Raw genomic sequence first — 12,827 nt, forward strand, 5'->3', positions numbered from 1 at the left:
CTCCACAAAAACACAGTCATGACTGAGGGACATTTACATAGGATATATTTGATTTCTGCTGTATTTATGTAGCCTATGTGTCACACATTCTGCCTTTAAAGAGGAAAATGGAGCTGGAATAACAAACTACAGCCATTAATGTGCAGGGACAGTGGGATACATTTTAAAAACATTTATTGCTTGAAATTATCTCAAACTGGGATGAAGTAATATCAAATTCACAATATCACTATCAGTCTGTGGGTGCAAGACAAGACACATCTCATATTGCCGCAAATAGGATTGTACGAGTGAGCTGTGAATCACAGTCACCAACCAAAATGTTAAACTAACATACGTTAAGTTTTTGCGAGCACTAGTGGAGTCAGATTTTATCTAATGAGAGCAAAAGTAAATTGCTTCACATCCTCCACTCATCTCTGCAAGCCACTGAAATCACACAAAAACATCGATGGCACTTTGGCCAGTTGGGGGCTAGTCTGACAGCATCCCCTGAAGATAATACACTTACTATTGACAAGAAGCCTACCTCAGATGATCCCACTTTTCAGAAGACAAAGAAGGAATTCTGGTTTTGTGTTTTCTAATATTCTGGTCTGATTTTTTGACTGCACACTCTGTTTCTTGCCATGCAATATGTATCTGCAGTAGAAGCTGTTTACAAGCTCGGTGTTATTTTATTTTCAGCATATTGCATATAAAATATGAAACAGTCATCCCCACCTTGAATCAAAATCTATCACATCTAACGAGTACTTTCCTCTTTCCTTTTCTTCAAGCTACGGTACAATTTGTCATTTTGTGGCTTGAGGCCACATTTTTCTTTATGCAGGCTGTTGTTTTAGCTCTAGGAGCCTGATGTTAAATAAATGAAAGCAAATGACATGATGGAGAGGCATCATTTGCTCTGTGTGTACAGACCAGAGCAGGAGGGCTGAGTTGTTATTCTGGATCTAATCAGAGCGGGAGTGAGTGACGCTCGGGCACAACAGGGTTTGCTGTTTGCACACTGCACCTGCTCCTGCGGACTGTTTGTACACTTGACACACAATGAGGGGTCCGAGGGGATATGCTAATATGAGTCGCATCGACGAATAGCATATGCATGTAATGGAATGTGTGTGTGTGTGTTAGTGTGTGGCAGGAAAAATAAAGTAGTCCAAGTGTGACTTTCTGAGGCAATCTACATTTGTTAAAAAGTAATATGACATTTTTTTTATTATGAATTCAGGATTTGTATTTCCGACTCTGGAGAACACAAACACACACACACATGCATGCACACACACACATTTATTCAAAGTGTGTTGAGCATGAGCCTTCCCGTGAGAGAGCTGAACTGTCAGCAGCTCCACCTGCATACAGAGCACATCATTAGTCTAAAGTTTCTCCCTTCAGTCGTCTCCAATAGTGTGTCATAGAAATGAAATAATACAACTTAAACTGACAAGAATAAAACAGACATCATTTTAAGTGCTATCTGCTGTGTAAAAGGTGGCATTTAAAGAACCCTGGACTGTCATTGGTTTTGGATTGTTTGATCCCCTGATGTTGAAGAGCACACACACGGGCACACACACGAGTGCACATTCACGTAGTGAGATTGAGTCACGACAAAAAGGTCATTCTCCTGTCTACCACCTGAGTATGGATTACCTCTGGAATCTGCATCTTTCTGTGTGTGTGTTGGGGGGGGGGGGGGGGGGGGGGGGGCGTGTGTCCACCTGACTAATGTGCAGTCATTTTAAGCAGCTTAAGGTCTGCCTACATGATTTATTTTATCCTGCCTCTTGATCTTTCATTTTCAGGTGTACAAAAGGTCAAATGAGTCGATGTTCGAGTGGTTTGTGTTTGAGCACTGCGGGAAAAATTAGACTATTGTATTTTCTTGATGGTGGAGAGCTCTACCACCTTTCCTTGTATAACAAGTAATGATGTAATCAAGAGCAAAGAAACAGACGAGCCAGTTCTTTGGCTGTGAAAACACATCAAACTGGTGCTAGATTAGACACTGGCTCTGAACCTGCCCTGGAACTGGCTTGGTGGAGTATCAGTGATCAATGGATGGATGGATGGAGGGATGGATGGATGGATAGATGGATGGATGGATGGTTGGATGGACGGATATAGATGGATGGATGGATGGATATAGATGATGGATGGATGGATGGAGGGATGGATGGATGGATAGATGGATGGATGGATGGTTGGATGGACGGATATAGATGGATGGATGGATGGATGAATGGATGGATGGATGGATAGATGGATGGATGGATGGATGGATGGTTGGATGGACAGATATAGATGGATGGATGGATGGATGGTTGGATGGACGGATATAGATGGATGGATGGATGGATGGATGGATGAATGGATGGATGGATGGATAGATGGATGGATGGATGGATGGATGGTTGGATGGACAGATATAGATGGATGGATGGATGGATGGATGGATGGTTGGATGGACGGATATAGATGGATGGATGGATGGATGGATGGATGGATGGATGGATAGATGGATGGATGGATGGATGGATGGATGGATGGACGGATATAGATGGATGGATGGATGGATGAATGGATAGATGGATGATGGATGGATGGATGGATATAGATGGATGGATGGATGGATATAGATGGATGGACGGATGGATGGATGGACGGATATAGATGGATGGATGGATGGATGAATGGATAGATGGATGTTGGATGGATGGACGGATATAGATGGATGGATGGATGGATGAATGGATAGATGGATGATGGATGGATGGATGGATATAGATGGATGGAGGGATGGATGGATGGATGGATATAGATGATGGATGGGTGGATGGATAGATGGATGGATGGATGGATGGATGGATGGTTGGATGGATGGATATAGATGGATGGATGGATGGATGAATGGATGGATGGATGGATGGATGGATAGATGGATGGATGGATGGATGGTTGGATGGACAGATATAGATGGATGGATGGATGGATGGTTGGATGGACGGATATAGATGGATGGATGGATGAATGGATGGATGGATGGATAGATGGATGGATGGATGGTTGGATGGACGGATAGATGGATGGATGGATGGATGGTTGGATGGACAGATATAGATGGATGGATGGATGGATGGTTGGATGGACGGATATAGGTGGATGGATGGATGGATGGATGGATGGATAGATGGATGGATGGATGGATGGATGGATGGTTGGATGGACGGATATAGATGGATGGATGGATGGATGAATGGATAGATGGATGATGGATGGATGGATGGATATAGATGGATGGATGGATGGATATAGATGGATGGATGGATGGGTGGATGATGGATATAGATGTATAGATGGATGGATGGATGGATGGATATAGATGGATGGATGGATGGATGATGGATATAGATGTATAGATGGATGGATGGATGGATGGATATAGATGGATGGACGGATATAGATGGATGGATGGATGGATGGATATAGATGTATAGATGGATGGATGGATGGATGGATATAGATGGATGGATGGATGGATGATGGATAGATGTGTGGACGATGGATGGATGGATGGATGAATGATGGATAGATGGGTGGACGATGGATGGATGGATGGATGGATGAATGGATGGATGGATGGTTGGATGATAGATATAGATGGAGCATATTGTCTCCATTTATTTAACACAGACTTTATACTAAGACTGACTTACACTTAGGAAAAGCTGTGTAACCAGCTCTTGGTGCAGATGTAAATGTAAATTTGAATATCTTACCACTGAGCTTGCTATTGTTGTTTCATTATTATAAATGTTAAGAAAAAAGATACAATCATGTGTTATCCCCAACAGGCCTCTGCTGAGAGCAAAACACAACAAAGTAAGCAATCAGCAGGTCACAAACACCTCAGATGGAACAGGTTTCAGGTCGGAGCACAAGGAGGTTACATATGGGAAGTCTGTAAATAGCTTTTGCAGGACTACATGTGTAAAATAAAAGGATTTTTCAGGATACGTAGCACATTCCTGGCTCTGATTTCGATAACTCCCACGCACTTATGCATGGATCTTTGCACACACAAATTGGCTTGTGTGTATGTGAGCTCTCACACACTAAAGGAACACCTCCCAAAAGCACACACGCATGCCGCCGCATGCCCCCTCACACACAGTCTATACAGCCAGCGACCACCCACTCAGATACGTACACAGTTGAACAGAGACGGCTGAGCTCTGGTCTGTGACTAACGCAGCATCTGCTCTCCTCCTCACTCAGCTAACACTCCATAACAGACGCAGAAATATACGTTACTTCTCCCTTTCTTGTGCTGTGACTCATATCAGAGTATCAAAGTCATCACTTATGACATTACAGGTGTTTTACAGGAAAAACTATGAATTCAGAGTAAACACTTTTTCAAAGGCTCCGGGGAACCATCAGCAGTGTTGTGATTTGATTTAAGAGTTATTACCTTGTTCAATAACTCCTCCATTTCTTCTACTTGTTTTTATTTGCTCTCAAACATTTATTTTGTTTTGAACAAAATTACACTGAGACAAAACAGAACCCTTACAGACCTGTTTTTCCTGAGTATGTAATGACGAGTGACTCAGCACCTTTCTGAAACTGAAAGTGTCCTAAAAAAAAAACCTAAAAGGTACTTAGACTGTTATTTTATTTATTAACTTCCTTATACTTTGGAACTGTTGAGGTCTTTGTGAGTGGATTCTAACATGTAAAGCAAACGCCGTCTTATCAGATAGACATAATCATCCTAGGTCTAAACTGTTTTCTTGAATTGTAATGAAAGATATCCACAATAACATTCTTACTGTCAACAATTGTATTTTCAGATATCCAGAGGCGCTGCTTGTCAACAGGCAAGGCAGGCAACTGCTTGGGGCCCCAGGCCAGTAAGGGGCCCTCAAATGCTGAAAATTTGAAAGCCGCAGCATGAGCTCAAAATGTGACAAATTTTGCAATGACTGTAGGACACCTCCCTAATGGGGCCCCATCTGACAGCACTCACTCTCATTGCCCTGCTTAGCATCTCATGTGTCCTTCCTGGGAAAACCAAAGTTCATCAGTGAAAGTCTCTAAAGGAAAATGAGGAAAAATTATCTGTCTGGGAGTGAAAAAAGAAAGAGGAAGAGCATCGGGACACTGGCCGACATAATGGTGGTTGGAGGGGCCCCCAATTAATTTTGCCTAGGGCCCCAACATACTCCAGAAACATCACTGCAGATATCCAATTCTGCCTAAGCAGACTGAACATTCATGTTTTCAATAATACATTATGGATATTTGGAAAAACGTATCATCCTGGCTATCTAAAAATAAAATTACATGAATAAATGAATGAATGAATGAATCTTTTATTTGCGTGTCTGGCATCAAATGACTCATCCATTATGGGATTATTTGTCATGATTTGGTCTTATTTAGTTTTGTATTTCAGTATTTAGGTTTCCATGTTTTAATTTCTCCTGTTTATCCTAGTGTTGCTTGTTTCCCTTGTGTGTTTTTGTCCTAATGTTTCATAGTTTAGTCTTTAGTGTTTCGTGTGTTATTTTGTAATTTCGTACCCTAGTGTTCCTTTATGTTCTAGTGTGTTTTTGTTACTTTCTTGAGTTCTGTGTGTCTTCAGTGTTTCATAACTCAGTTTGTAGTTCTCCTCAGTGTTTCTTGTATTTTATTACTGACTCTGTGTGTTTCCCTCCAGTGTGATTGCCCTGATTGTCTTCACCTGTGTCATTAGTCTCACCTGTGTTTGATTACCCCTGTGTCTATTTAGTCTCTGTGTTTCTTCCCCTCTGTGTCAGTTCATTGTTGTGTGTGAGTTGTCAGTCTCCCAGTGAGTCCTCGTGGCGACCTTTATTACGTTTCGACTTTTCAAGATAGCAAGTTTTTGTTTGCCTTTTAGTTTAAATAAATATTTAAATTTTTTCATTCTGCATTTGGGTCCAGTTCCTGACAACACCGGTGACATTATTCAGACACATTTAAAGAAAACATTTCATAATGCCATCACACTAACACAAAATAAAAACAAATTCAAAAATGATAGAAAGATAAAGTGAACACCAAAACACTGGTATAATTCAATAAATTAATCTACACAAAGAAAAGAGAGAGAGAGAGGGAGACAGAGATATCTTGAATGTCTACTCAGGATATGAAGGGAGGTGCCAGGCTGGGCTTCAGACCAAGCAGGTCCTGTGGTCTGCTAAGGCTAGTGGTCTGCTCAAATCACCCACTTCAGAGTGAGTTTGATTGTTGATGTAAGTGAGTAAGTAAAACTTTACTTATATAGCACTTTTAAAACACTCACAGATAAAAGCAATCAAACAATTCAAACAGTGTTTTTATTGTCCTTGTCTATGTTGTCTTCTGGGTGATCCTGCTGCATAACAAATTTCCCCTTGTTGGACAATAAAGAATCTGAATCTGAATTAAGAATGACATAGATACTTGAAATTGAAAGCCCATTACAATATAATTCAGATATATCCAGTCTAGCGTTTACATGTTTAAAGCGCCTGACATAACACTGCTCCTTTTGTTTTAAACTCTTTCTCCAGGAGAGAAAATGTTATTTCAAGCACATTCATTGGTTTCCTTCAACCTCATGCATTTATAATCCAATGTTTACAATAATCTGTGATATGGCAGATGATATTTCTTTCTTTAAATCTTTTCTCACTGCTGCCCTTTTCCCATTCATTAAATGTTTAACCATGTATTAAACTAAAGTCTTAATCCGCTGTTGCCGTTTATCATTGTAGGCACAGACGTTGGCTTCTGAAGTTGGACGTCATCATGTGTTACCTCGGTCTGCTCATAAAAAAAAAAACCCACAGACGACTGAACAGCATGACTCCCACACTCTGTTTCTCTGAAGGAGCCAACATGAGACGCGTCTGCTTCGGTGCAGATCAGAGTGCCGGTTTGAGCTTCACAGTGTGTGCCATTCATGTCAGAGGAGCTACCACAAGAGAGCGAGAGAGAGAAAATAGAGCTACTCATTCCCAGCTAAATGTCCATTTCCTATGTCTATCAATTTTACAGCATTTCTTTTATCTGTTGTCTACTCTGATTGTAGGAGCAGATTATGTAAATAATATTTGGTGTTTGGTGTAAAGGATCTCAACTTGACGGTAACCTCCACCCGGAAGGTGAATCAGTTTTATGATAGTTAAAGGTCACATATTAAACTCCTTTTCTACAAGTTTAAATAAATCTCAGAGCTCCCCAAAACATGTGTGTGAAGTTTCTTGTTAATAATCCACTCTGATCCTGCATTTGATCATGTCTTTAAACCCCTCTATTCCAGCCCTGCTCAGAACAGGCTGTTTGTGTGTCTGTACCTTTAAATATGTAAATGAGCGGTGTCTGACCACGTCCCCTCTCTGGAAGGGTTTGGGTGTCTTGGGCTTTCTCGCTCCATGTCCTATTGTTTACAGTGAGAAGGCAGACTCAGAGGACAGAACAAACACCTAGCTGTGGGAGTGTCACCCACCTGGGGGAGGGGTTACTGCCCTTTGTGATGTCATGAAGGGAAAATCTCCAAACGGCCTGTTTGAGCACACATTTTCTGAAAAGTGGAGCAGGGTAAAGATGGAGAGGATGGACTTTTTCTCATAATTGGGGGGTTTGTAAAAAAGCTAAGGACACATATTAGAGTTAGAAAAACACGGTAAAGCGCATTTTGCATGAAATTTGAAATGTGAGCTACAAGCAAGTGTTTTTTTGGTATGGAAATGACATGAAGCCAATGAAAATAAAATAAACAAACGGCGGGTTAAACAAGGCAATTTGACTTGGACTTCTATTTATCCGACACGGCAACTTTTAGCGCGCCAATTAGTTAACAGCACTCGGTGGCTTAAAGCATCAATCACCCCATGAGATCCTTTATACCAAACACTACATATTATTTTCATTATCTGCTCCTACACTGAAGATTTACTTTCACCTTTGTCACTTTTCCTTTCTTTCCCTAACCCCCCTCATTCCTCTTATTCCCTATACCTCATCTTTAACTACGGCAAGAGAAAAAGGACATCAGTCTTTCACCTGAGCATTGATGAAAAGCAGTACTACTTAACCACGATCCGTTTTCCTCCCTCATAACACGTTTTGTTCCAGAGGTTCTTTTGCAGCGTGCATGATCTGTGGCTCTGTAATGGAAATCTAACTAATGGGAGACCTGAGGACGCCAGCTGGGCTGCAGAGGAGCATGCTGGGAGCGCTTTACAGGATGAAGTTTAAACCACACTGTGAGTCAAATCAAACACCTCTTGTCATTTTTATTTGCACCGCAGGAGATGTCAGTGGGATGTTTAATATGTGCCGATGTGTATGTCAGAAGGATGTACCGTAACTGTTTGGATGCCATTAGAAACAAGCTTTATCAAAAATGATTTTGTTAGTATCTTTTTCCTGCAACCTGATGAACACAGAATGCCACACCTTTCTTTCAGAGTCCTGACAAAGTGAAATCAAAGTAAACATGCACATCTTACACACCTCCACACATCCCTGACTCATATGTACATGTCGACTAAGGATGAATGTCCACACTTTCTACAAGAAATTATGTTGAATGGTTGTTGATCAGGTTTTTCATTAAAAGATGACCTGGGGGCACCAGGGGGTCAGCCCTATGTTCCCACATTTCTAAGATTTTTCTTAAAACTAGGCCCTATGTTCCTTTCTCAAAATGAAACCCTATGTTCCCACATTTCTAGGACATTTTCAAAATTAGGTCTTGTGTTCCTACATTTCCCTTCAATTTAAGCCCTATCCCCCCACAAGACTTTTTGGAAGCACTTTATAGTAAATGGATGAATGAATGAGTCATTTTATTTCGATCAGCAGCAGCAGAAATCGTCACAATCACAATCATTACAAGAAAAAATAAAATAGGCTGATCGAAAAGGGTTTCGGCTGAAGCAGAGCTTATAGATGCCAAACCCTTGTTTTCATAAAATCTTAGGGGCATAGGGCCTAATTTTGAAAAAAATCTTAGAAATGTGGGAACATAGGGCTGTGGGAACATAGGCACGCTCCCGGCGCCAGATAGCCTAGTGGCTATGTTGCGTGCCCCATGTACGGGAGTTTTCAGTCCTTGTCGACTCGGTTATAGCCCTTTGGCTGCATGTCATCCCCCCACTCTCTCTTTCCAACATGTCCTGTCTCTCTTCAGCTGTCCTATCCAACTAAGGCAAAAATGCCCAAAACATAACTTAAAAAAAAAAAAAAGTTGACCTGATGACGACCGCAATTATGGAAAAGCTCCTATAGTGCCTTGAGAGTCACGCCCCCTGATTTCATCATTAAAGCTATGAAAGTTATATTATTTCTTGTATCATTATTGTCATATTTCCTTAAGCTGCAAAAGCAGGGTTGTCTAAATAATAATTATTTTTTAAGCCCCTGTTTCCTTTTTCTTCCTCTACATGCCAGCAAAAGACGTAGCCTTCAGAGAAAACACACACACAAATCAACACAGCACACATTAATTCCCTGTTTTCTTGAAATGTTGTTTTGTTAACTGTTCTGCACTCTCTGTTCTCTGAGGGCGAGGTCACACTGGTCAAACGAACTGGACTTTAGCGTTGAAGCGTGCTTGGGCACGGTACGGATGGCCAGTGTGGCCGTGCCCTGAGTGTTTGTGTCTTTTGTCTTGCAAAACAAAACAAGTAATCACGGTTGTTATTGTCTGCAAAGTGTGAGTGGGAATAGCTGAGAGCCAAAGCAATAGGACTTATCACGATGCACATTTGCCAAGATGAAGAGAGTTTTTTAAATATGAAGATGGCAAAGCTTATGAGACTTCAATCTTGAACATGAACAGTTCCACCAATTCTATATAGGATCTGTTTTTGAGTTTGAGTTTAGTTAAAAATTATGCTTTTTATTTGATTGATTGACGGTTAAATAATGATGTATGGTTAAATAATGATGTATGGTTAAATAATGAACAGATGCATGGCTATAATACTGTTTTTTCCCCCAAATACTACAAATTTTTATCTTACCTTCTTTGTTTTGTCCATGGCCTTTAGTATTGCCATGTTCAGGTCCTCTAAGGCACCGAGAACGTTTTCATATTCACTGAGGTGCTGCGAGAAATACTCTACACAGCAGGAAGGCAAGAAGAAGAAAAAAGAAAAAAGAAGAAAACATTTTGTGAGTTAAAGCACTCGGACAGGGCTGTAGGTGTTTTGTTGTCGCAGCATTGGTGTGACACCTCAGTCACGCAGCCTGTGGGGGTTTGATCACACACCATGTGACCACATCTAACATGCTTCTTTACTTATGCTGGGAAACTGTCAAATAGTGTTTTTTACGGTGCTCTTTAATTTGAGGTCAGAGTAAGATGAAGCTGTTATTGTATGACATGTTTTTATAGGAAGGATTTACTTACCACAGAGTTCATCAGTGTCCACATTGCTGCAAAACAAAGAAAAAGGGTTAAAGAAAAGTTTCAGGATCAAGGGAGTGAAATAATAATTTCTGATCTCTGGAGAAACTTTGCATGAACAAGGTCATGATTTACTGAACCAGTGTGTGATGACAAATGAAAGAGAGTAGAAAGTGTCATGAATTACTGAATACACTGATCACAGTTTCTCCTCTTTGAGAGCTTTAGAGACCGATTGGCTGATCAGCGAATCCCTAGCTCTTGAGGAAATGTGGCTGTATGTGTGTGTGTGTGTGTGTGTGTGTGTGTGTGTGTGTGTGTGTGTGTGTGTGTGTGTGTGTGTGTGTGTGTGTGTGTGTGTGTGTGTGTGTGTGTGTGTGTGTGTGTGCGCAGGTGAATGCACGCACTTCTGTGTTTCTGTCTGACTGATAGAAACAGAAAAACAAATTAATAAGAGAAAGATGAAGGGTAAAGTGAGGAATTGAGTGTCTCCAAGTGGAAAATAAAACTTTTGTACTGCAATGTTCAAGAGACAAAAAGTGACATCTTAAGAAGGAGGTCAGAGAAAAGACTGGTTTAAACTCTACTCCACACAAGCTGCTGCTGATGTTCACGAGGGGAAAGCGCAGAGGCAATCAATGGGTCCGAACAGGAGAAAACACTTTGAGCCACAGATGGCAGACGAGGTAAAACAGAGGTTAGACACTATAACAGACTAACAGGGGAACGGACTAAAAAGCTTTGACTGGTGTTGTTTGAAACTCGTTGGCTTTAACATTTGAAGTAGAACGTGACTGAAATTGAATTTTTGGAGACCTTGGGAGTCATACTGATTTTACACAGGACAAGTTAACTCAATGTTGATGTGTTAGCCAATAAGGTGTTACTGTGTGTAATATTGTGTTTTCGTCTTACTGTTGTGGTTGTAGTAATAGGGTCTGCAGGCTCACTTTTGTTTAAGAGATGCTTCATAGAACAACCCGAGAGCACAGCATGGCAGCCTGCAAACGTTTGCCAATATAGACTCAAAACAACCACAAACCTAATATATGCAGGTCCCGGTTCTACCAGGGTTCAAAAGGATGCATTGCACCCTCATTTTAAATAACTGCACTCTCAATTGAATGGATGCAAAATAATAACAATAGTTTTTTGTTTTTTTTTACAATAATCAAGGCTTTTAAATGTCAACAATGACTCAGATTGTGTTTATTATACCCATGATCTGATGGTCAGGACAGGTGTACGTGATCTGTCTGTTTCACCTACACTATTCTCCATTGCTGTTGCCTGTCACTGTAGCTGCACCCCCTTAGATGCACCCCAAGTTATTTTGTTCTAGTACCGGGCCTGCCTATATGAGCCTTTTATAATGGTATTGTTACCATGGCAATGAGCAACTGGCTGATATCCATCTCTGTTTGTATAAGAGCATCATCTCAGGGCAGAACTTTACTACACATCGATATGCCTAGAAAAAAGTATCCTCTGTCCACTTCTGAAACATATGTCTTTATATTATAATATATTTCACACTATTATGTCACTCTCTCATATTATTAGTTCTACACTTACACTGTTTATTTTTGCAGCCAACCACACAATCAATTTAACTCTCAATCAATCTTTAATTGTATAGCTCCAATTCATAACAAATGTTCCCTCCAGACATGCTACAAAAGAGCAGGTAAAGCACCTCTTTGTTATAAATATCTACAAAGACCCAACATGAATCCATCATGAGCACAGCACTGAAAAACACTTTGCAAATTCACAGTGGCAAAGGGAAACTTCCTTCAAGTGGCAGAACCAGACTAATGGTGAACAGCCGTCTGCTGAAACTGTGTTGGTGGAGGGAGATGCAGGAAGTAGGAGAAGGACAGAGCAACAACAACAACAAGAGAATTAGTTTGATTCAGGTATTAGTTTTATTTTTCCATTTAACCTTTGCATTGTTTGAATTTAGTGCGCACAATGTATACACTGTAAGTTCAAACACAAATCTCATGTATTAACGATTTAATTCTCTTGAGTTACCTGGATGTTTGGGGAGGGAGCTTCCAGGTTTACGCAAAAGGCATGGACAAGACTCAAATGCTGCTTGTTGGAGCAGACCATGCACCCTGATTTCATGTCAGTTTTTCTTTGTATTTAGTGAAGGAAGTGTCAGTTTTGCCAACCCCTTGTGCTGTAAAAGTTCCCTTTTGTCTCATTGTGTTAGGTGTGTTTTTTTGATTCTGTACCTTATTTTCCATCTTGTTCATTTAGAGTTATATAAAGTTGACCTTCTTTTTATATGCCTAGTTCTTCTAATTTGGTTTGTACATTTGGTCTTCTTTGTTTGGGTAAAAAAGAAGTGAATATCATGCATGTGAATTATTGCTTGGTCCCT

The 12,827-nt window shown here is 40.6% G+C and overlaps 1 protein-coding gene across 3 annotated transcripts in view; it reads right to left on the reverse strand.

The window, feature by feature from the left end:
• The window catches only part of necab1 (N-terminal EF-hand calcium binding protein 1), a 174,888-nt gene that overhangs the window by 153,984 nt on the left and 8,077 nt on the right, over window positions 1–12,827 (reverse strand). For all 3 annotated transcript variants that reach the window (XR_009676094.1, XR_009676093.1, XM_061059141.1), the window contains exons 4-5: window positions 10,439–10,464; window positions 10,050–10,147 (exon numbers count right to left, since the gene is read on the reverse strand). Coding sequence is in view for 1 of the 3 variants with exons in the window: in XM_061059141.1 (XP_060915124.1) it covers window positions 10,050–10,147; window positions 10,439–10,464 (124 nt within the window). In the remaining 2 variants the exon portion in view is untranslated. The remainder of the gene's footprint in view (window positions 1–10,049; window positions 10,148–10,438; window positions 10,465–12,827) is intronic.

Source organism: Labrus mixtus, chromosome 16, assembly GCF_963584025.1.
Source record: "Labrus mixtus chromosome 16, fLabMix1.1, whole genome shotgun sequence".
Taxonomy (NCBI): Eukaryota; Metazoa; Chordata; class Actinopteri; order Labriformes; family Labridae; genus Labrus; species Labrus mixtus.